General features: G+C 44.9%; 1 protein-coding gene across 4 annotated transcripts in view; it reads left to right on the forward strand.

Annotated features, from left to right (window-relative positions):
• The window catches only part of Sap130 (Sin3A associated protein 130), a 74,769-nt gene extending 50,104 nt beyond the window's left edge, over nucleotides 1-24,665 (forward strand). For 3 of the 4 annotated variants that reach the window (XM_023709728.1, XM_023709730.1, XM_023709729.1), the window contains exons 16-22: nucleotides 1,034-1,138; nucleotides 9,010-9,368; nucleotides 16,304-16,552; nucleotides 16,726-16,851; nucleotides 21,569-21,672; nucleotides 23,229-23,342; nucleotides 23,773-24,654. In XM_023709728.1, the coding sequence (XP_023565496.1) occupies nucleotides 1,034-1,138; nucleotides 9,010-9,368; nucleotides 16,304-16,552; nucleotides 16,726-16,851; nucleotides 21,569-21,672; nucleotides 23,229-23,342; nucleotides 23,773-23,931 (1,216 nt within the window). In that variant the 3' untranslated portion in view covers nucleotides 23,932-24,654. Of the gene's footprint in view, nucleotides 1-1,033; nucleotides 1,139-9,009; nucleotides 9,369-16,303; nucleotides 16,553-16,725; nucleotides 16,852-21,568; nucleotides 21,673-23,228; nucleotides 23,343-23,772 lie in introns of all 4 variants that reach the window. The other variant, XM_023709731.1, reaches the window with a different exon arrangement.
• The last annotated feature ends 503 nt before the right edge of the window (nucleotides 24,666-25,168 follow it).

Here is a 25,168-nt window from a genome sequence, read left to right on the forward strand (position 1 = left end):
GTCCCTGTGCTTTGCTAAGCTTGTTCTAAGTAGGTGCTTTAGACCACTGAGCCATCTCACCAGCCCCAGAAACCCTATTTTTAAGTAAGATCGCATTCACAGGTGACCTTACAGGGAATTCATTTCTAGTGTGGTTTCATTTGTTCTCCTATCTGGCATTCTTTGTACTTGAATCTAAACAGTGAATTTTTTGCTTCTGTAAGAGGACTTTTTTTTTTTTTCCTTTTTGAAACAGGGTTTCCCTACGCAGTTCAAACTGGCCTTGAGTTTACTTTGTAGCACAGACTGATCTTTAATCTGCAACAATCCTCCTGCCTCAGCCTCCCAAGTGCTGGGATTACAGGTGTGTGCCACCACACCTGGCTAAGCGAGGACTTCTTTTTAGTTGAGTGACTTAGTCTTCTATCAGGGGACATCGGATCTCTATTAGATACTGTTTATGGAAGGGTTCTGAAAGTGACATATCCTGGTCTCACCATTTCCTCAGACCCATTCTCATCTGGCATTTGTTCCCCACTCTCTATTGTAATGAAACATAGCAACAGCACTGGTGACATCCACATTGCCAGCCCAGTTGTAGATTATCAGTCAGAGCCATTGGCCTCTGCTGTGTGACACAGTTGATCACTCATTCTTTGAGAACTTTATTCACTTCACTTCTGAGAACTTGCTCAGGTCTATGGCAACACATAGACACCATAAGAGTTGTGAGCAGTTGATAGCAGTTTCAATTTTAATAACATCAGGTAGAAAGCAGGTGTGGAACACTGGAAACAGGAGCTAAAAGCCAGTGGTTGCTTCTGAAGGGAGAGACAGAAAGACAGCAGGAAAGGAGTCTGAACTTGAACATTTACTCAAGCCCTTTAGTATTCTTTGGCTGTCTCGGTGATGCCCCTGTGCTATTTGATATAATAAAAATCCATCTACAGACTACCTCATCGATTCATTCCCTGTATTTTGCAGTATGTTTGCCTGGCAAATGTGTGTCTTATACCCTTAGACTGCTGATTTCTGGGTTTGTCTCATCTTTCAGAATGGCAGTGCGGAAAACCCTCATTCCTCCCCAGCCTCCTGAAGTGGCCAGTCCTCGAGTGGAGAGCTCGATGCGAAGCACGTCTGGGTCACCAAGGCCTGCAGGGTGAGCACTGAAGTATTTCTACCACTCTTTCATTTACACATCAGTTTAGAGGAACGTCTTGTAAATGTGCCCAATTTCACATAAGTTTCCTGTGTGCATGCCTTTTATATGCTTTTTCTGACTGTATGACCTGGAAATATTTCTCAACCTCTTTGGTCCCCTCTTGCATCATTTATGAGTGAGTATGTTTGTTTGTTTGCTTTGTTTTATAAGATAGGATCTTGCTGTATAGTTCAGGCTGACCATGAACTCCCTGTGTAGTCCAGGCTGGCCTCAAATTCCCAGCAATCTTCCTGCCTTAGCTTTCCAAGTGCTGAGATTAAAAGTGCACATGTAGGGCTGGAGAGGTAGCTCGGAAGTGTAAGTGCCTGCCTGGCCAGCACAAGGACCTGAGTTCAGTCCGCAGTACCACATGCCATGCCTGCCACTGAAACCGGGCATGGTGGCACATGCCTGCAACCACAGAGCTTAGGAAGCTGAGACAGGAAGATCATTATAAGACCAAACTGTGTAGCAAGACCCCGTATCAAAAAAAACAAATAAATAAGTGCATATATTTAACAATACTTGCCTCATAGAATTCTCATATTTTTAAACAAGATGATGCACTTAGTGTAGATCCTTCCTGAAATACCCAGTTGTTAATTACTGTCAGAAATACTTCATAAGCGCTGAATAGGCTGAAAACAGAAGGATCACAATGAGGCCAAGCTGCGTAGTGAGACCCTATACCAAATACATAAACTCGAAGTATGAAAAAGGCGGGTGTGGTAGTGTGTGGTTCCCATTCATTACTGAGGGGCAGGTAGGCTATGTGAGCTTCTAGTGTTGTCTGGCCCATTCGGTCGTGTCCTGTGTTATCTGAGACCAGTCTGGGCTACAGCATCAGACCCTGCTTCCAAAACAATAAAGAACATTGAAGCTGGGGATGTAGGTCAGTAAAACGCTTGATTCTCATGCGTGAAACTCTGGATTTAATCCCCAGTACCAAGAAAGTACATAAAATTAATACAATTTTAAAAATAAAAAGAGATGTTGTCAGTGCTCACAAGAGAAACAGATTTAATATGAGAATATATATGTGATATATATGTGTGTGCACGTAATATGATGTGAATGTACTAGGTAGGCTTACAGTGGCCACCTGCAGAGTCAAGTGTAGAATGCAAAAGGGCTGTCTGTGTGCTAGAGAGCTAAAGGATCCAACTAAAAATCAAGGGCCTGGAGCTCACTGTATTGTCTGGTTTGAGTCCACGTCAGGAAGGCGAAGGGTCTCTGCGGGAGGTTAGTGAGTCTATCCTAGAAGCCAGAGATAACATCCAAAGTGAAAGTAAAGGGGCTGGGGAGATAACTCAGCGGCATAAGCTCCTGCCTGGCGAGTGCAAGGACCTGAGTTCAGTCCCCAGTACTGCATGCCATACCGGTTCTGGAACCATGGTGGCCCCAAAACCAGGCATAGTGGCACACACCTGTAATCCCAGCGCTAGGGAGGCTGGGACAGGAAGATTGCTACGGGTCTGCACTATGTAGCAAGACCCTGTATTAAATAAGTTAAAAATTAAACAGTGATTTAAAAAAAACAAACCGAAGATGAATACTGGCACTCCTCCAAAGAAGCAGTAGCGAGCCTTCCTTCCTTTTTCCCTTTTTATTCTATTCAGGCAAAAAGCCTGTTGGTTGGTGCCACTCATAACTAGGGTAGGTCTTCTTCAGCAAATCCCTTAGTCACACCCAGAGCTATGCTAAGTGTATCAGTTGGGCATTTCCTACTCAAGTTGACACAATCGTTAACTACCACAAAAGGTCATACATACTCAGAATATATAAAGAATATAAAGTCAAAATCATTATTCTGGGGTATGGGGATATAGCTCAATGGCATAAGCACCTGCCTTGCAAGCACAAGGTCCCAAGTTCAAACCCCAGTACCGGAAAAAAACCTTGTTATCCCACCCTGCAGAGTGATACTGATTGGTAACATTTTAGTATCTTTGCACAGCTTTTTCTTCATACACATTAGATTGCTGTTTTGGGAGTTTTTTTTTTTGTTTGGTTGGTTGTTTTTTTTTTTTTTTTTTTTTTGCTTTTGCAGTGAGTCTCACAGTGGTTCCCCAAGCTAGCCTTGAACTCTTAGGCTGAAGTAATCTTCCTACCTCAGAGTCCTGAGTAGCTGATTTTATAGATATGCACCAGTAATTTGATAAAATTTTTAAAAAAGAGTATTACTGGGGCAGTGCAGCGCCTGCCTGGCAAGCACAAGGTCCTGAGTTTGAGTGCTGGTACCAAAAAAACGAACCTTGCTAATTAGGGTAACATCTTATATTTTTACTTAATAATAATAAATCCAATTCCTCATAAGACTTCGTTTAGGGAGAAAATTTATGAATGTCATGTTTGTGTCAGGGAGGACAGTCATCATTGTGGAATCTGAGGTAATACTTCAGTGACTAAAATGGCCCAGTCTCCATTCTGTCCAACTTTACTTTCTGTACAGTGGAGAGAAGCAAGGAAAGTATGAGGGGAAAAAGTATTGTAAAAGGAGCAAGCAATGAAGGGAGAAAGTGACAGTATTCAGAGAGGCTTTTCTGGGCAGAAGTTTAAGAAGCATAAAAGAATATGCCACATGCTCAGGCAGAGGAAAGAGCAGGGGCCACAACTCAGAGGCAGGGTACATACAAGTTGTTGCTTTGCGGGTTAGTACAAGAACATACTTACTGATGAGTAATAATAGAAAGTTTCATATGAAGATAACTAAAGTGTGAGAAAAGTGTAACAAAGTACCATGAGTTCACCAAATCATGCACAGAGGACAGATGACGTTTACAATAAAACATTCCACCATGAATTTAAACTTAATAAAGTAACCACACATCTATGAAGGAAAACACAAAAACGAAACGTGAAGACTCCCAGAGTAAAGGGCAAAACACAGAGATAACACATGAGCTGACTAGACAGTACCACAGAATAAAGGCAGAGTAAAAACTACAGCTAGCAGTATAGGGAATAAAGATAGAAGTGGGGAGGGCAAAAGAAAAACAAAACAAAAATAAAACCCATGGCCTTGTTATAGCTTGAACTGTGCCCCCTCCGGGTTCCGTTATTGCAGCCGTAACCCCCAGCACGCAGAGTGTAAGGGCATTGCGGCTATCATCAGTTAAGGTGAGGCGATTCCGAAGCAGAATGGGCCCCTCGCCCAGTTTGCCGGTAGTCTTATACGAATGGATACTTAGACAGAGTAGCGGGAGAATACTGGAACCATGAAGGCGGGGTCAGGGTGACGGCACGGAAGCTCGGAGGCTGCCCGTGCGCCCCCACAGCCTCACGCGGGTGTGGCAGAGGGCAGGGGTAGCAGAGTGCAGGCTCTGGGTTCCATACGCAGCGCCACCCTGCCCACAAAGAGATTTTAAAGTACTTTGTGCCACATTGTGGCAGTTTAATTGTGACATGACCAGGTGTGGGTTTCTTTCAGTTTACCCCACATGGAACTCGTTAAACATTTGGGTTACAGATTTAGAAGTTAGACATTTGGCTTAGAGGCCCTGGATTTGATCCCAGTCGCCACAAAAAAGAAGGTAGGATGGGGGTGGGATTTAGGAGATCATTTTTCAAATAGTATCTTTATTTGTGTTAGCCTTTCCACTCTCTTCAGCTTCTATAATGTAAATGTAGTATTCCCAGAGCCCGTTTATTTTTCCTCACAATTCCATCTGTTTCCCGTACCAGATACCCTCATTTGACCCGTCTTCAAACTCATCTCTTGTACCATTCAGGTGATATTTTTCCTATCAGCATTTGGGCTTCACTTTTCATCTCCAGAATTTCTGTTTGATCCTTTTTATAATTTCTGTCCTGTAGTTCCTTTTTTTTTTTTTTTTTTTTTTTTGTGAGACAGGGTCTTACCATGTAGTTCAGGCTTGGCCTTGAACTCACTGTGTAGCCCAGGCTGGCCTCAATTTTGCAGCAGTCTCTCAAATGCCGGAATTACAGGTGTGTGCTGTGTCCCCCAGGAAACATTTTAAATAAGTGATTTAGATTCTTTTGTCTAACATCTGTGATTCATTGGTAACTGTTGGTTGGTTTTTCCTGTGTATGGGCCATACTTCATTTCTTTAAACATCTCATAATATTTTGTTGAAAACTGGACATTTTAAACAGGATATGTAACAACTCTGAAAATCAGAGTTCTACCTCTACAGAATTTAAGAGGAGAAAGTCTCTCCTCTCAGATTTGAAATCTTTATTTTACTTATACAAGTAAAAATAAAGATTTATAAGGGTGTTTTGACACATAATCACTTAATGATACTGGCTTATATTCGGTCAATCTTTGTATTTCAGGAGCTTTTTTGGGGGCCATTTAAGTTGTAGCATGTATTAGTTATTTGTTCTTTTTGGATTGGTTAGTTTTTTTTTTTTTTTTTTTCTGGCGGAACGGGGGATTGAACTCAGACCTTTCTGCTTGCCAGGCAAGTGCTTATTCTACTGAGCCATCTCCCCAGCCCCAGTTTTGTTTTTGTTCTATGAATATACCAGAATTTATCCACTTGTTTACCAAAGTGCACTGGGATTATTTCTAGTGTAGGGACTCTCTCTCAGTTACTCTTCTCTCGTTGCTGGGACAAATACCCAACACTCAAAATGAAAGAAGGAGAGGTTTATTTAGCTCACAGTTACTGGAGGTTTCTGTCCATACTCAGCTGGCTCCAAGGCAGAGCGGCACTTGTCTGAGAGCCAGAGAGAGAGAGAAAGGAGTGGCAGCAGCTCAGGCAACTAGCACCTCTCTTCCCTCCTTAGGTTGTAATATAAATTACCTGCCCCAGGGCAGGCGCAGCACCCATGCCTACAGTAATCACTCACAAACTCCAGAAGCTGCTCCATGACTGCCTGAGGCTGGTAGTTTTGCAAGAATTGACAAACTGTGTTCCAGGATAGCTGTACCACTTTAAATTTTCACCGACAACAAATAAAACTCTCCTCCTACAACCTTGTGAGACTCGTGATGGTTAGGAAGTTTTTGGTCACCAGCTCGGAAGTGCTGGTGGTTGCACATTCTTTCTGACAGTATCATAAAGTTTTGAAAAATGTATTTAAAAACAATAAGCCGGGCTGGCCAGATAGCTCAGTGGATTACAGTGCCTGCTTATGCAGATACAGAGGCTGGGGTTCGATTCCCCAGCCTGCAGTGCCGGCCCCGCCCCCACAGCATGCTGAGATGGCAATTGAGACTGGTCATGGTGGTGTGCACCTGTACCCCAGTGCTTCTGAGGCTGAAAACGAGAGAATCACAAGTCAGATCTGTGTAGTAAGACCCTTGTAGACCCTATATCACATACGTTTTTTAAAAATAAGCCTCAGGTGGGAGAGGGAGCTCAGTGGCTTAAGTGCCTGCCTAGAAAATGCAAGGTCCCCAGTTCGATCCCCAGTACCACAAAAAAAATTAAGCCTCACTAGACATGGTCGTGCAAGCCTGAAACCCACCATTCAGGAGGCTGAGGCAGAAGGATCTCCATGAGGGGGCCTGCCCCTTACCTCAGCTCTTTAAGTGGCTGCTTCAACAAAGCAGTCAGGCTCAGGTTGCTGTGGTTGGATCTCCATAACTCAAGCCAGCCAAACCTGCCCTGAAGGCATTCGGAGAAAAAAAAAAAAAAAGAAAGATCTCCATGAGTTCAGGACCAGCCTGGACAACATGGTGAGACCCTGCCTCAGAAAGTGAAAAAGAAATGAAAACTTCAACCGGCATACAGTACAGGAAGGCTTTGCTAAAGACGCTGCGCGTCTTCTCACGCTTCTCTGCCCTCCGCATCTTCTCTGTGGTGGAATAGCTGTTCATTAGGGTTTTGGCCCGTTTTCTAACGAAATTACATGTTCTTCGTAGTGTTGATTTTATAGGGTTCTTTATGTATTTCGACTAGAATTCCTTTACAAGGTATGTGTTTCAGGTGTTGGTTTTTTTTTTTTTTTAATAGACTTTTTTTGAATAAACACTTCAGTGTCAAATATATTCATGTTGCTGTGTAATAGGGCTCTAGATCTTTTCCGTCTTCACAAACTGAAACTTCCCCTTCAGTACCAGCTTGCCTTGTCCTCAGTTCTTAGCCCTTGAAGCCAGTATGCTCCTCCACTCTGTGACTCCGGCCACCCTGAGGACCTTGGTACACAGGAGCACACGATGCCTGTCCCGTTGTGGCTAGCTCGTTTTACTTCCACATCATATCCTCAGCATTCAGCTTGCCAGTTATATACGTTGCAAACATGATTTCTTCCAATCTGTGACTAGTTTTCAGCTTCTTGTAATGTTCTTTAACAAAGCAGGTTTTTATTGTTTTGATAAAGCCAAGTTTGTCATATTTATTTATTATACTTTTGGATTATATCTAAGAACTCTTTACCTAACCCCATATTTATTTATATTATTCTAAAATAGATGGACAGACAGACTAGATAGATGATCCGTTTTGAGTAGATTTGGTACATTCAATGTGAAATTTAGGTCAACGGTCATTTCTTTGTCTATAGATGTCTAATTTTAGCTTTGAACTTAAAGGATATTGTGTTGGTTTTGAATACCTCAATTTTTGGCAGTAGTAGAATGCTTTGGTAAAGCATTCTGTCAACTTAGTGAAATGTTTTTTATCACTTAAAAATAATTTTTATGAATGCTTTTACTTATAGAAATTAATAAGTTCCTATAAAATTGAAAACCTAGGGCACACATTTTTGACAATGTTATTTGTAGCTATTTAACCTGCCTGAAGTATAAATTTTAAGAGTGGTTCCTGGGGTGGACAGCTGTGTGTGGAGAGAAAATGTAACTTTACATTTATGTTCTCGTGTAGCCTTGGGAATTTGCCACTTGTATATGTTTTCTTATCTATAAGAAATAGGTTCATGGGGCCAGGGAGATGGCTCAGTAGGATAAGTGCTTGACTCGCAAGCGCAAGGATCTGAGTTCAATCCCTGGTTCCGCCAAAAAAAGGAAATAGGTTCATAAGAAACTATATGAATGCAACTGTAGTTTAAGAGGAAAAAACTGTGAAGGGAATGTATACAGTGAAGAGGTCTGGAAGAAATAATACATTCATGAAAACTTGTAGTTATGTACAAGATATGACTTCACATGGCCTGCAGGTGCAAACATCATATTGTTTTGCTAATGTGAGAACCAGAAAGAGTAAATAAGTAGCATCTGAAAGGCACATAGATACCGTTCAGTTGGAGAGAAAACTAGAATGAGGAAAAGGGCAAGAGAAAGAAGGGAAACAGATACACTGATGTGTATATGCAGGAGAGTTGGGATAATTGCACTGTTGATTTCTGCTGGTCTATTGAAAGGAACCGTTCATGCTTAATTTTTTTTTCTTTTTAATTTCTTACAACTTTTATTTATTTTTTACCAATTTTGAAGGTTAAACAATTAATTTGAAGATAACATTATACAATACAGTAACCAATGTTGAATTGCTATTACTTTGTTTAGTGAAATTTTGTATCTTTGCTAATTTTTTTTACCATTTTGTACTCTTTAAAAAATAAAGTTTTCTATGTTAATTGAATTGCTATTTATAAAAACATAATCGGGTGGCATTACATAGGATCTTTTAGAAACATGGATTCCAGGCTAGATATGTAGCTCAGTGGTAGAACCTATCCTTAACATGCACAAGGCCCTGGGTTCCATACCTAGCACCATGAATAAGTACATACCTGAATTCCCTTTAAAAATGACCTTCAGGCTTAGAATCGAAGAACAGAGTGTCATTTTTGCTCTATGCTATACAAAGAATGAGGCAAATACCCATCCTCCAAGATGTTGCAGCCTAAGGTGGTTTTTCTCTCATTTGCTTTATGTGCTTTTTTTAATGTTTCAGTGCCAAACCTAAATCTGAAGTCCACGTGTCTATGGCCACTCCAGTCACTGTGTCCATGGAGACCGTATCGAATCAAAATAATGATCAGCCTACCATTGCGGTCCCTCCCACTGCCCAGCAGCCTCCACCAACCATTCCAACCATGATTGCCGCCGCCAGTCCCCCCTCACAGCCAGCTGTTGCGCTCTCAACCATTCCTGGAGCAGTCGCCATCACTCCACCCATCACTACTATTGCAGCTGCACCACCACCAACAGTCACTGTGGGTGGCAGCCTCTCCTCTGTCATAGGGCCTCCTGTACCTGAAATCAAAGTAAAAGAGGAAGTAGAGCCAATGGACATCATGAGGCCAGTTTCTGGTAAGTTCATTCACAGGATACTCTCCCTTGACAGTTACTTCTGTCCTGCATCCTCACTCTGTGCTCTAGAGTTCACCTCTTTTTCGTGTGACCACAAACGAGGACATGTAACTCCTTGGTGTCCCATTTTAAATATTACATTTCACTTAATTTTAATAAATGGAAGGCAATCCTTTTGGATACTACGACCATTTTCTTTTCCCTTTTATCATTAATTATAATTTCTAATCAAAATCATGAAAATAATATTTCCTCTTGTGTATCTTTTCTTTAATATAGAAATATTACAGCCCCCCCCCAAAAAAAAGAAATATTACAGCCAGGTGTGGTGGCATACCATTGTAATCCTTGCATAGGAGAGGCTGAGGTAGGCAACTTGTAAGTTCAAGCCCAACCTGGGCAGTTTAGTGACTTAGTAAGACCCTTTCTCAAAATTTAAAAGCTAATAAGTAAAAAGGGCTGGGAATGTAGCTCAGTGTGAAGGCCATGGGTTTAATCCCTAGCAACACCCAAAAAGAAGGAGAGAGAATATTCCTTCAAAAGAGGGGTCAAGAATGACCATAGCTAAGTACTGTTACTCTTTGGAAATCTAGAAGGAAATAAAGAGGATGTGAAGCTACGAGGGAGACTATAGAGGGAGGGGAAGAAGATGGGGGGAGGGTGGGTAGAGGGCACGGAACTGTGAAGGAGGGTGCTAGGATCAGATTATGTTCCATGCACGTACAAAGATGCCACTGTAAAACCCAGTATTCTCTTGGCAAAATAATTGTCCATAATGGTGTTTAGACTTTTTTGAGGGGAGTAGGGTCTAGCTGTGTGTAGCCCAGGCTGGCCTCAAACTCACATTACATTGATGTTCCCACCTCAGCCTTTGAGTGCTTGGATTACAGGCTGGCACCACCATGCCTGGCTTAGATTTTTATAACATGCTAAAATTAGAGGGGAAAAGTATAAAGTAAGGTTTATAGTTTGCTCCTTGTCAAATTTTCTTATACAATAAAGTAAAAGTTGGGCCAGGGAGATGGCTCAGTGGAATAAGCACTTCCCTGGTAAGCACAAGGGCCTGAGTTCAATCCCTGATTCTGCCAAAAATAAAAATAAAAAAAATTTTAAAAAATAAATAAAGTAAAAGTAATAGTTTTAAAATACTGTCTTGACAAATTATGTAACTGGTCAAATCCCAAAGCTATTTATCATGTCTCCTTCCCTTCAGCTACAAATTTTCAGTTTGTTAAACATCAAGTAACTTCAGAGAGGTTTTTTTTGTTGTTGTTGTTTTATAAATTAGTGTTTTGTTTTGTTGTTTTCTTTATTTAGGACAGGGTCTACAGGGTCTCACTGTGTAGATCGGACTCGTAGTGCTCCTCCTGTCTTCAGCCTCCCAAGTGTTGGGATTAAAGGCACGCACCACCATGCTCAGTGCGCCTCGGGGAAAGGGCCAGCATGGCACCTGGGGATTAACCCTGGCCACTGCGCTCTGCCTAAGCAGGCACTTTAGTCCACTGAGCTATCAGGCCAGCCCTGATAAATTAGTTTTGGGTTACAAAAAAGGGTATTGTGGGGTTTTGTTTCTCCCAACCAGAAAAGTAGCACAATGTCAAAATTTATGGGATAACAACAGACTCAGGGTCTACAGGAAATCCAGTTGCTGTGTGCTCCAGGAACCAGGTGCTACCTGCCATTTTTATGTAAGGGCCTCCATTTCTCACTGGTTGAGAGGGGAAGTTTTGTTACTTGTATTTATTACGCTATGACTGTATCCTTCCGTGGGTTTAGAAAGCCTGGCACTTGGGAAGATGCCTCGCGTTACCAGAAGGGAACTGAAGTGTCTTCTGCTCTGCTACTTGTCAAGTTCTCTCATTTAGAAAGTCCACTCTGGGGCCGGCGAGATAGCTCAGCAGTCTCAAGTGCCTGCTCAGGCAAGCTTAGGCAGGCGCAGGGGACGGCAGTTCGATCCCTGGCACCACATGCTACACCAGCCCTGCCCTCAGGGTGGGCTGAGCCTGCCAAAAAAAATAGAAAGTCCCCCTTACCTGTGTGTGCCAGGAAGCTGAGTACTCTAACCTCTACGCAGAAATCGTTGTCATGCTGATGGTACAGCCTTGTATAAAATAAGCACATCTCTCTACCTTTGATACCATGCTTTCTAGCAAGGGAGACAAAGAGTGAAATAATAAAGCAGTTGGGGGTGCGTGCACACATGCATGCGTGTGTGTCTGTTTATCTATTTAGATGTTAAGTCCTCTGGTGAAAGAAAAAGGGCTAAGGTACTGTACAGGAAAAGTTAGGTTTGAAGCTGGAACTGTTTAAAAAAAAAAATGGTATTAAGGGCCTCATGAATGAAATGACACTGAAATCTGTCTGGAAAAGAAGCACTTCTGGCCTAAAGAGAAAGAGCAGCAAATGAGAAAGACTTGGTGTTGAGGGGGCCTGAGGGCTCCATTGGCAGTGGGGGCAGCGCTCACAGAGCCTCACCCAAGAAGGGACTTGGGCTCTGCGCAGTCGGGGCAAGCTGTTGAAGCGTGTGAACACAGTAGTGCCAGGAGCTTAGTGGTCGTAAGCACAGCACACTGGCTGCAGGGCGAGCACAGAAGGAAGCTGGAACACGTGTCGTGAGCCTGTTACACTGACTGCGGAGAACAGTGAGGCTTCAGCTGAGGTGGTACCAGTGGATGGGGTAGGTGGATTCTACGCTTTTTCCCTTGTGCTGAGCTTCATACCCAGCTAAACAGCACCCCATCACTGAGCTACACCCCAGCCCTTTGATGTGTTTTTAAGTTGCAGCTGAGATTTTGGAGGTTGGTTTGGTTCGGTTTGGTTTGGTTCGGATTGGTTCAGTTAAGTTCAGCCCTACCTGAGATGGAACCAAGTACCTTTGCACTGAGCAACATCCATAACCATTTTTCATAGTGAGTCTCACTAAGTTGCCTAGGCTGGGCTCTAACCTGATCCTCTTGCCATAGGCTCATATTATACAGCTGCTGTATAATACGAAGAATAAAGCTCAATGGGAAGCAAGTTCAGGAGAAAGTGAGAGCCCTCAAGGTCGGCCCAGGCGATGGATGGTACATCATTCTGGGTGGGCCATGGAGATGTGACTTTGGGGTCTGTGTCTGCCAGCGACATAGCTCAGTGGACTAAGCGCCTGCTTAGACAAACACAGGGATTAGGGCTCGATCCCCAGTACCACATGCCGCACTGGCCCTGAGCCACATTCTGGGCGTGGAGGCGCACACCTGTAATCCCAGCTCTGGGGAGGCTGAAAACAAGATCACTACAAGTCCGAGCTATGTAGTAAGACCCTATACAAAATACATAAATTAAAAAAAAAAAAAAAAAAATGAAGCTCTCCTCCTATGAGTTGTGGCTGTGGGGTATTATGTTCAGCTACCAGGTAGCTAATACAGAGTATTTAAAATGTGAGGGGAGTCTGGGCTCAGTGGTCTAAGTGCTTGCCTGGCAAGCACAGGGACCCAGAGTCAATCCCAGGTAACCCATGCCATGCTGGCATACCAAGGCAGCCACCAAAACCAGCCGTGTTGGTGCACGCCTGTAACCCCAACACTGCGGAGGCTGAGACAAAAGGATCATTATGAGTCTGAGCTGCATAGCAAGACCCTGCACCAGGTTGGTTGGTTGGTTGGTTGGTTGGTTGGTTGGTTGGTAGGTAGGTAGACAGGTAGACAGGTAGGAAGGTAGGTAGCTTAGGTAGGTAGGTAAGGTAGGTAAGGTAGGTAGGTAGGTAGGTAGATGATTTTAAAATATTTTTTTAAATAACATGGGAGGGGAGGGAGTGCTAGGAGAGAAATAGAAACTTGTACAAAAAACACTTTTGAGAAATTCACTATAAAGGGATAGAGAAAAGGGTAGCAACTGACAAGAGGTCAAGAAGTTTGTTCTTGTCTTTTTGTAGGCCTAGGGCTCTTGGGCTTTCCACTAGAACTACATCCCTGGCCTTTGGCTGTCTCATTTTTGCTTTTGTTTTGTTTGAGACAAGAGTTTTGCATATTAATGGAAGTGATTCATTAGAAAGGGAAGAACTGATGATATAAGAGAAAGCGAGCTACTTCCTGGGACTGTGTCTGAGGAGGAGGAGACTCCATCATTGTTTTCCTGGAGGGGCTGACCTTTTCGAGAGGAAGAGAGAGGAGAGAGTAATGGCCACCAAGCAGGGGGGCCTCGCTGGGAGGGCCTCATGGCCGTAGCCTCCTGATTGGTGGGGTACAGCCTAGGGAAGCGCAGTTGAGAAGGTGTAAAACAATCTTCGGAGGAGGAAATGGGCCTGGCAAACTGGGTGGGATTCCCAAGTGAAAAGAGCTGGTGTTGCCATGCGCTCACTGTAGCCACCGTTAGTGCATCCATGTGGGCCCCCTGGAGAGTTTTGCTGAGGTTAGCAAAGCAAGAAGGGGACGAGCAAGGGATAAATTGAGTCTATGTGGGGTTTGAGTCTGCCAGTGAGAGAGAATGGCCATGAAAGGGATAATTGACAGCAGAAAAGTGGGAAGATGGATGGGCAGGAGTCTCTGGTGTGGTCCAGGGTTGTTGGAAGTTAGGAACTAACAGGAGTGACCTACACAGTTGGTTCAGGCTAAAGATTTAGGGGCTAGAAATTGAGGTGGATGTGAGACCAATTATAATATTGTTGATGACAGTGAAGGGCGGTAGTGTGAACCTATGGCACGTGTTGTTTTAAGACAAAGGATGTTGATACACGGTTGTTTTTTTTCTAAACTGCGCCTCAGTGTTCAGGTTTAATCGTAGTGATAACACTTTGTGATAGATGAGTGGCCCCTGGGCTGCAGCCTGGCCCTGGTCGCTAAGAGGATTTACCAGTGTCTGGGTAGCGGGTGAGCCGCTACGGTGAGTGGAGGAAAAGGACAGGCAGACAGCGTGACGAAATAGAAACAAGAGCTCGGGTGACCCTTCCGCGTGACTTGTAAGTCCCAGAAGTGTGGTCCTAGCAAACTAGGAGTTTACATCCCCTCTGCGTGCTTTTTAGCTGAACATAGTACACTGTTACACTTAGTAGTGCACTCTGAAGCTAGGCTGCTTCTGCTACCTCCTGACTCTGCCACTTCACATGTGTGCGACTTGTGCCACATATCTATTATTTGTTTGTTTGTTTGTTTTGTTTTAATAGGACCTTACTATGTAGCTCAGACTGGCCTTGAGCACATGACAATCTCCTGCCTCAACCTCCTGAGTGCTGGGATTACAGGTGTGCACCACCATACCTGGCTTGCCACATATCTGAGAATTGGGGGATGTATTGATCAGCCTTCCTATTACTGGGATACAGTACATGACACCTACAATTTAAAAGGAGGAGAGGTTTAATTTGGCCATGATTTGAACATAATTCAGTCCATGGTCAGATGGATCCAAAGTGGAATCAGGTGGCAGAGCAAAGCTGCTTTCTTAAGCAGAGCAGGGGAACAGGGACCAGAAACCAAAGCCGCGGTTGCGCTTCTGTAATCCACCAAGACACATCCAGAAAATGTGCTTTACTAATCCACTAAGGCAGCAATGACAAGCCTTTCAGAGACGTGGCCCAGACTGCAACCCAAAACCTAGTTAGTTATTGCAAAGTGCCAACACTGCAGTTAAAACCTGAATACTAAGGTTTTAGTTCATTAAAAAAAAAAAAAAAAAACACAGCGACTGAGCATGTATGCAGACGGAAAGGGCTCCGCGTGCCTACTGCAGCGTGTGCGCATGGTTGCTGGAAGTGGTTCCCAAGCTCATCAGGTGGACAGTCTAGCTTAGCTGTCCCGGAAGAGAACAGTTTTGTGCTTACTCTGATTGCTTTTCTTTACGAGTGTCAGTTAATTGCTTACCTGCTAAGAATTTGTTTAAAGTCCAAAAGACTAGAGGCTTACATCTGTAAGGGTTTGTCTCCCTCAAAGCGAGCCCTAGGTGGACTTTTATCAGATCATTAGGAATCTAGCGCCTCCCCGTCTAGCCCATTCTGCCAGCCTCATCATGGTCTGGAAGAGTATATTTGTAACTGCAGGGAAAAGTTACTGGAATCTAGCAAATGAATTCCAGTCTACCACTCCCTGGCCAGAATAAAGGGGACAAGTACATACCTGTCTCGGGTCATTGCTGGAACTAAACACCTGACGCCCAAAATGAAGGAAGGTGAGGCTTATTTAGCCCACAGTTAGTGGAGGTTTCAGTCCATACTCAGCTGGCTCTAAGGCAGAGCGGCACATGGCAGAGGCAGTAATCCATAGCAAAGGGAGGGGCGGCAGCTGCTGCAGCAGAGGCAGGCCTCTCCCCTCCTTACATGGAAAGGCAGATCCACACCCGGGACAGGAACAGCACTCACACCCATAGTCCCAGCTTTGGATCATGAATTAATCACAAACTCTAGAAAGCACCCCATGACTGCATGAAGCTTTGGGGGGACACCTAGACGAAAAACATAACAGAATAGAAGATGACATCTTTCTCTTTTATTTTATGTTTTTGGATTGAGGGGAGGTTTTTGGGGATCAGACTCAAGAAAGCTCTGTCACTGAGCTACATCTCCAGCCCTTTTCATCTTTTAAGACAGAGTCTTGTGAATTTGCGATCCTCCTGACTCAGCCTCCCTCATTGCTGAAGTACAGGTGTGTACCACATCACCTGGCTTGCAACTGAGGAAACTCTCTAAAAGTGCTACAAAACACTCCTTCCATTTTATCTGAGCGCACCTGTAACAAAGGCTAAGTAATACATTCTTTCAGTTGAGTGACATGGACATACCGAAGTGAGGACCTGAGAACTAAGCATGATGACACTGTGGAGCATTAAGAAGCTTTGACAGCCTCTGCCTCAGCCAGAGTGATGTCTGTCTGTACCGTCTGCCTCTTGCTTGTTGCTGGCAGTCGAGTGAAGCTCCCGTTCTGCCCAGGTTCTCAGAGGTGTCTGTGCTCTGTGTCCCCTGATAGCAGTTCCTCCGCTGGCCACCAATACTGTGTCTCCATCTCTCGCATTGCTGGCAAACAACCTGTCCATGCCTCCAAGTGACCTGCCACCCGGTGCCTCCCCGAGGAAGAAGCCTCGAAAACAGCAGCATGTGATCTCAACAGAAGAAGGGGACATGATGGAGACAAACAGCACTGATGACGAGAAATCCACTGCCAAGAGTCTGCTGGTGAAGGCCGAGAAGCGCAAGTCCCCGCCCAAGGAGTACATTGGTAATGTCTTCTAGGCTAGGTGGTGCCACCTGCCACCTCCCTGCAGCCTGGAGACACCCAGAGGTGTTGCCTAGTTCATTTTATTTACAGCTTTCATGTTGAAATTGAACATCATGGGTTGCTGGGAAAATGCAGTAGGGTATTTAATGCCTTCTCTTTTGCCCTTTGAATAGATGAAGAAGGTGTGAGGTATGTGCCAGTTCGTCCAAGACCTCCCATTACTTTGCTTCGTCACTACCGGAACCCTTGGAAAGCTGCCTACCACCACTTTCAGAGGTATAGTGACGTCCGTGTCAAAGGTTAGTGTCCAGTATTAACACATGAAATTATGTACCCTGGGCAGTATGATGATCAGAGCAGAAAAGGAAAGCAGGAATTATAAGTGTAGCTCAGTGACAGAGCACCTTCCCAGCCTGTGACAGGCCTGGAGTTCAGTCTCCACCATGGCAAAAAGGAAGTGAGGAGGGAAGGAAAGGAAAAAGGAAGGATCGTAATTTTTGTTTTAAAGTCTTAGGGTGGTTTAACTTCAGTAAAATATCCTTTTGAGGGCCAGCAAGATAGCTCAGCAGACTAAGCGCCTGCTTAGGCAAGTGCAGGGACCAGGGTTTGATCCCTGGCACCACATGCCACACCAGCCCCGCCCCCTGGGCAGGAGGCCACCCAGACCCGGTGTGGGGGTGCACACCTGTAATCCCAGCACTGGGGAGGCTGAAAACAGGAAGATCACTGAGTCTGAGCTGCATAGTGAGACCCTGTATCAAATACATTTTTTTTTTTTAAATCCTTTTGAATATAAAATTTGGAGAAGTACCTTTGCCTATGTGTATTTGTTGGAATCTGAGTCTAGTGAATAATTGAAGGCTGCAGCCTTGGAGTAAATATCCACATGTGCTTACAACACGACCTTCATCCTGAGTGATTGCAGGAGAGCTGCGCTAGATTGTTACTCGTAAGATGCTAAACTGTACACACGTCATAAGCACTTCTGTCCCAAAGACTTTATTTTTAACGTATATGAAGTTCTTGAAATGGTGCTCAGTAAACATATCGTTGAACATGAGATAACATTTTATAAGCCTACATATAAAGAAAATGGTTGATAACACCTTGCAGAAATTTGCTTTCTATTTCTCTGAATGGATTTGGTGTCTTTCATTTTAAATACAGTCTGTACCCAAAGTACTGTGAGTTTCCAAAGAACTGGCCATACTTCCATGTAAATTCAGCTTGGACACTGCTCTTAGAGGCTTCTGGTTGGTCCAGTTTGGGTGGGTACTGTTGCATGTCAGTGACTGTGCAGGACAGTGCTGACAGCTCAGGCTCTGTCAAGTGCAGTGGCTGCACTCCCAGCTGTTCGACGTCACAGTGCACAGCTGGCCTCCGATGTACAGGAGGAGTTGGTTCCCACTCTGCACACATACACAAACTCATAGAGGCTTTGTCCTTTCTGCGAAATGCCATGGTATTCGCGGCTAGCCCATGCACATCCTCCTGTGTTCTGTGTCGTCTTTGGTTTACTAGCTTACTTATAGTAAGTAATAATACAGATCGCTATGCAAGTAGTATTCTGTATTATGTAGGAAAAGGGTCTGCACCACTCAGGGTAGATTGATCTGTTTCAAATGCTGTCAACCTGTTTTTTGTTGGGCACAAGGCTGTAGGTTCAGCTCACTGCCACACACCCATAACCCTAGTCTTAATCCTGAGGAAAACGTGGGAGTGGGGTGTCTCTTCTTCCTCTTCTTCTTCTCCTTCCTCTCCTCTTGAAATCAACATGAACTTTAATCAAGGAATGTCAAACACAATATGGACTGTTACTCTTCAGAGCTCTAAGGATCGGAAGAAACCCTGACAGGAAAGGCTGAGAAGTGGCCACAGCCAAAGTAATCTAAAGCGGCAGTGACAAGTAAATGTAAATAGAGTGTGGGGCATCCTAAAACAGAACATGACAATGGAAGTTATTTTGAAAATAAATGAATATTCAGCTAGGCATAGTGGTGCATTACCTGTGGTCCCAGCATTCAGGAGGCTAAGGCATGAGGATCACCACAAGTTCGAGACCAGCTTGAGCTGCATAATGAATTCAACCCCAGATTGAACTGAACTATGTAGCAAGACTCTGTCTCCAAAAAAAAAACAAAAACAGAGATCTGTCTCAGTGGCACAGCACCTGCCTGGCAAGCACAAGATTGTGAGTGCGATTCTTGGTATCAATAGCAAAAATACACTAGATACCTGACAAATATTTGTTAAGTATATAACACTGTGTCATTTATTGTCTGTTCATGGACTTATCTAAATACACACACACGTTAGGTTCTGCACCCTTATAGAAAAAAAATGAACAGGGCTAGGGATATATTTTACTCATATATGTGTGAGGCTCTGGGTTCAGTCCCCAGGTCACACACACACAAATGTGCAGCATCATAGCTGCTAGGGAAGTGTGGATGGAGACACAGTGAGGTAGCACAGTGCAGTTGGGAGAGGCAGTCCGGCTGGGCAGATCGCACCGTGGCCTGCAGCAGGTGAGCAGCCCGCTCGTACTTCCTCACAAGCCGGGAGAAGCATCTGGCCTCAGGAAGCAGGCCTTGAGCAGGAGCGGGCGGAGAGCCTGTATTTCATTATGTTCCCCAGACATCACTTAGCTGTAGGTCACCGGGCCAGGCTGGACTACACGGGTTCCTGCTGGTGCCGGAAAGGCAGCCCGTGGCACTGGCCCTCAGGATTTAACTGAGCCAGGAGGGCAGAAACAGAGCAGTCAGGTTCAAATGCTACAGACCTCATCTTTCTTAACAGTTTTTAGTACATTTTCCTAAGTAGGTGTTGCTTCATCTGCCGTTTGCCCACAGGCCCTTCCCAGGCCTCCTTGGGGGCTGTTAGTGTGCACTGGTGCACCTCACAGTGTCAGTAGACTCCTGAGTCTTCGCGCCTGTGGTGCTGAGCCACCCTGCAAGGCAGACCAGCAGCATCATGGAAGTGCAGCGGAGCACTCCACACCAGCCACAAGGAGCAGCCTGGGGTCAGTCCCAGGGAAAGGACAGCATGACTTCAATCCAGAACTTCACCTTTTTTTTTTTTTTTTTTTTTTTTGAGATAAGGTCTTACTATGTAGCCCAGGCTGACCTTGAACTCAGGCCCATCCTTCTGCCTCTGCCTCCTGAGTGCCAGAATTACCGGTATGCATCACCATGCCCAGCCTCCAGAAAAAAGTTTTCAGACTTACAGTGAAATACACAAGTACATAAAGTATGTAAGTGTGTGTAGGTGTGAACCTGCGTAAGGGTGGGGGCCTCCGGCACTGTGATGCTTGTATCATACCATAGAGGCGGGGTGCTAGATGTAGGTACACACGGTCCCTGTTCCCTGTCTGCCCACCCATCTCTATGCATTTCTAGAGACTGAAGCCCAGGGCCTTCACCTGAGCTGGAGCCTCAGCCCCATAGGACGCTGGGACTACACACACACCGGGCTTCCCTTGTGGAGCCAGGGCACTGGGGACCTGACCCAGGGCCTTCACACTGAACTTCCTCACTAGCCTCTTTTATTTTGAGGCAGACTTGATGGTCACTAAGCGACCAGGCTGGGCCTCAACTCCTCCTTTCAGCCTCTCGAGTATGGGAGGCTAAGTATGTACCACCACACCACTTTTGTCTGTTTTATTCTTACTACTGCATGCAAATCTTCAGTTATTTCAAGGTGCTGAAAACTTTAAGTCGTATTCATACTAATATTTTTAATATCTGTCAATGACATGGGGGGTTTAAATGTATTATTTTATTGGGGGGTCAGTGTTAGATTTACAGCAAAACTAAAGAGAAAAATAGAGAGTTCCCATCTACAACCTGCCCTCCATGGGGACATCTTACAGCACACATGAGACATTTGTTAAAGTTGTTAACAACTGCATTGACACATCACTAGCACTGAGAGTCCGCCGCGTCCAGTAGGGCTTGCTGTTCATGGCACTTGTGACTTCGGGCAAATGAACATATCTGTTGGGGTTTTTATTACTAATTTAAAGTAATTGTTAACTATGTTACATGTGAGTATCTTAAATCCCAGTTAAAAGGTGACTAAACCTGGGTTCATTGGTGCATACCTGTTCACCCTGGTGCCAGAGGGCGGGCAGGAGGGTCACAGATTGAGCAGTCTGGACACTTAGCAGGAGCCTGTCTCAAAATAAAACTAGAAAGGGCTGGTGAGGTAGCTCAGTGCTATGGTGCTTGCCTAGCGTGCATGCGGTCCAGTGCTGCAGAAAAAAACCTTATAACCAGAACAAAACTCATTTTGTTCAACATCCCTCAATTCTAGATTTTTTTTTCTGTATTTTAGGGAAGGGTCTACAGGGTGTTCAGGGTCTCACTCTAGATCAGACTCATAGTGATTCTCCTGTGTACAGTCTCGCAAGAGCTGGGATTACAGGCGCACACCACCATGCCCAGTCTCAATTGCCATCTCAGTGTGCCCAGGGGCAAGGCTGGCACAGCAGGCCTGGGGACTGAACCTTAGGTGCTTTAATCTGCTGAGCTATTTGGCCGGCCTGTCTCAATTCTAGGTTTGGTAACATTTTTATTTACTTTATTATACTGCTGGTCCCTGGACTTTTCTCCCAAATTTGAAATATAATTCTGACTTGATTCATGGAATTTTAGCTGTAGATAACACCAAAAAGCTTCCAGAATCCATGTCCCACCCTCCATATCCTTCTAAGCATCACATGTAGAGCAAGTCTGAATGACGCAAGACCATCCCCCCTTTTAAGAGATTAGAATAGTAACTTCATCTCTTTAGCTCACCAGACTAATAGCAGTGTATTTTCAGACTTCCTTTTGGAGTGAACAGAAGTTTTTATTCATGCTGTTAAACCCTTTTCCTATTGATTTAGATGTAGAGAAATCATTTAAAGACATTTATGTAAAGAAATCTTGGTAAAATTGTGACAATAAGGCTGCTTGAACACAGTTGTTTTAGCTGAATAAAAATTGAAACGTACCTGTTTTCACATAATTCCAGAGGAGAAGAAAGCTATGCTGCAGGAAATAGCTAACCAGAAAGGCGTGTCCTGCCGTGCCCAGGGCTGGAAAGTCCACCTCTGTGCCGCCCAGTTACTGCAGCTGGTAGGTACAGCTCCAGGGGGGCTGGAGAGCTCGGCTTCTCAGAACGTCGTCTTCTGAGTAAGGCTGAGCGTTCCCTGCTAACATGAGTCATGGTAGGTTTTCTGTGTATTGCTGTATGTATGAAAACTGCTGTGTTATGGTTGTGGACAGCTCAATGGCACAGGTGCCTACCTAGCAAGCACAAGTCCTGAGTTTGATTCCCAGTAATCCCACCACCCCACCCCCACCACCAAAAAAAGAAAAAAAAAAATCTAAAACTACTGTATCATTTAATTGTGGTTGTAATTTAAATCATAGATCTAGCCAGGTATGATGGCATAAGCCTATAATCCCAGCACTCAGGAGGCTGAGACTGGAGAATCATTGTAAGTTCAAGACCAGCCTAGGCTACAAAGTGAGTTCAAGGGTAGCCTGAACTACATAAGAATACTCTGTCTCAAAAAAAACTAAAATAAAATAAAAATTAGATCTTAGATCTAAAATGGATAGAACAGCTAGGGTGGGAAGCCTAAAATTAAGATTTGGTATTCAGCCAGGCGTGGTGGCACATGCCTGTAATCCCAGCACTTGGGAGGCTGAGGCAAGAGGACCACTGCAAGTTCAAGACCAGCCTGGGCTACAAAATGAGTTCAAGGCCAGCCTGAACTGCAAAGTGAAACCTTAGGTAAAAAAAAAAAAAAAAAAGAGACGAAGATTTGAAGTTTAGTAACATCTGAAACAGCGGAAGCCCCTAAAGGCCTACCCAGAGTTCCCTCCTGCCCACTCTGTTGCTCTGGCAAGACCCTGCCCCCAGCAGCTGCCCTCATCATGCGGCCACGCGCAGGTCCTGCTTGTCACTGAGCAGCGAGCTTCAGCTCTCTGCCAGCTCAGCTGATACTGGTCGAGCCAGGCACTTCCCTTGGGGAGCACAAGCTCCCCTTCTCTTGATGCTATGAACCCTGCTTCCCACAGCTGCTCCTTTTCACTCCAGTCCTGAGCGCAACTCCTATGCCCCTGCCTGGCCTCCCCTAGGCCTTAGTGCATCCGGCAGTTGCATCTGGCCAGCGGCGGAGCCTGTGTTCACCACTGCCAAGGGCCTCGGGTAGGACTCTGTTCTTCCCCCAGTGGGATGCAGTGAAGGCAGCACCTCATGGAGCTTTCCCGTGCTTCGAGTAGAGTGATCTCAAAAACAGTCTGCCGTTGGTGTCTAGAAAAATAAGTTCCTTGGCTTTTTACTTATTAAAAAAAATCATGTTTCTCAAAACTGATAAAGTTTGTGAATTCAGTGCAACATGCTATTTAAAAGTTACCTTTGGGGGGGGGGGAGAAAAAATAAATAAATAAATAAATGTTACCTTTAAGATGATTCTGAATAATGTCACAATAAAGTGCAAATCAATAACAAATTATTGATCAATTTGTTAATCTTACTAGTTTAGTCCTGTAGAGAAAGGACTTTAATCACATAAACACTCTTACACTAGTTGGAAACATGGACGCAGGGTGGGTTCCTTTGCTTGAGGCTGACGTCGTCCAAAGTCGCTGAGTCATGATATGCTCCTTCTGCTGTGTTGCAGACAAATCTGGAGCATGACGTTTATGAAAGGCTTACCAACCTGCAGGAAGGAATAATCCCAAAGAAAAAAGCGGCGACTGATGATGATCTGCACCGGATAAATGAACTAATACAGGTTTGATGAGCCCTCTCCCCTCTGATCACACACTTGGGTCATTACGAGAGAAGCCCACTCCTCCCAGTCCCCTCCCTCACCCACTAGTGTCTTCCACGGAATCTTACGTTACAGCCGGGCAACTCCTGGAGTCACAGCTGTCCAGGCAGCCAAGCCGGTCAGAGCACAAGTCAGGCCAGCCTGGCAGTGCAGTGAGGCCCTGTCTCGAAATAGTTTTTACAGGGCTAAGGATGTAGCTCAGTGCAGAGCACTTGCCTGGTGTGTGGTGAGGCCCAGGACTCGTCCCTAGTCCTAAGGGACAGAAGTCAGTATTACCAAAAAGCCCTCCGTCTCTGTGTGGAAGACTTGCGCTGCCTCTGCCCCAGGGCACGTCTGCCAAGCCACAGCCGCCTCGGGCAGCTCGCTGATGCTGTGGTGTCTTCTGTTCCAGGGAAATATGCAGAGGTGCAAGCTGGTGATGGATCAAATCAGTGAGGCCAGAGACTCCATGCTTAAGGTTTTAGATCATAAGGATCGCGTCCTGAAGCTTCTAAACAAGAACGGGACTGTCAAAAAAGTGTCGAAATTGAAGAGAAAAGAAAAAGTCTAGACCAAGAAGAATCAGGAATTTTGAAAGAGAATTTATGAAAAATGACCGTGGGGGTGGGGGAAGGTTATGGTTGTTTTCAGAGGAGCATTGAAATAAAAGTAGTGTTCCTTCATTCACACGTGAAAGCAGAGGGACCCATGGCATCTGGTGGCATAAGCGGATCAGAGCTGACTCGACCCAGTGAGCCCCGATTCCTTTAGGCACGTCCTGTTAAATCTGCCCTGTGTCCCTGTGACTCCTGATGTGCAGGGACACGGAGGGCTGCCTGGCGTGTTTCTGCCTCCCTTTACAGACTCGGCGGATTCCTTCAGGACCCACGGTGAACCTGGATTGAAAGTGTCCACCCGGACCACCTGTCATCTCTACACGGAAAGAAAGCCTCTTCTCCTTGCCCTGGTCGGTTCTGCCTGACCTTCAGATGCCCCAGCTGGCCTTCACAGTCGTGCCACAGCACCAGGAGAGGCTGCCACGTCGCACACTAAAGAGTTTGAACAATCAGTTCTTGTTGCTTTTTTAAAGAATCATTTCCAAGTGAAGTTGTTACACTGTCTGTCCTGCGTGTATCAGAGTTAGATTTTTATGGAGATTCCAAGCAGGCAACCTAAGTTGCCCTGAGATCCTGTTCTGAAGTACGTTCTGGTTCTCTGTACTTCTGTAGCTGGTGTGATGCTGTTAATTGTGTGTTCCACACATCTCCAGACGTTAATAAAGGACTCAAAGATGTTTTGTACATGAGCAGTGTGTGTCCTTTTCTAAAACACATCAGGGCTGTCCTGAACATCACCTAAGTGTTCACCTTGCTGTCATTTCTCACATCGTGGTCTGTTCTGCTAAAGTTCTGCATTGATCTCTGCTTTTCCCACTAACTTGAACATGGTCCACAGTGAAGTCTCTTGGCTCCTGGTTGTCTTAGATACACAGCTGATAGAAATTGGTCACACTGGGAGAATGCTGAAGCCACAGTACTTGGTCTTGTTCCTACTAAGGTCTCTCAACCTGTCTGGTCACACAGCCCAGGCTTGCTTCCTGTGGACATGAGACCAATCATCACATGTGAGAGCCTATTGCTTCTAGTGGCAAGGCCCAACCACACCCCTTCCCTGGGGCATACTTTGACAGCGCCCCGCTCAGCTGAGGAGGCAGTACACTTCTGTGTGCAGGACCCGCTGCGGAGCTTCCCTGAGACAGCCCTCCTGCTGCTGTATTGGAATGGTTAGCCCTCTAGAGGGCTCAGGGC

Source organism: Octodon degus, unplaced genomic scaffold, assembly GCF_000260255.1.
Source record: "Octodon degus isolate 3935 unplaced genomic scaffold, OctDeg1.0 scaffold00014, whole genome shotgun sequence".
Taxonomy (NCBI): Eukaryota; Metazoa; Chordata; class Mammalia; order Rodentia; family Octodontidae; genus Octodon; species Octodon degus.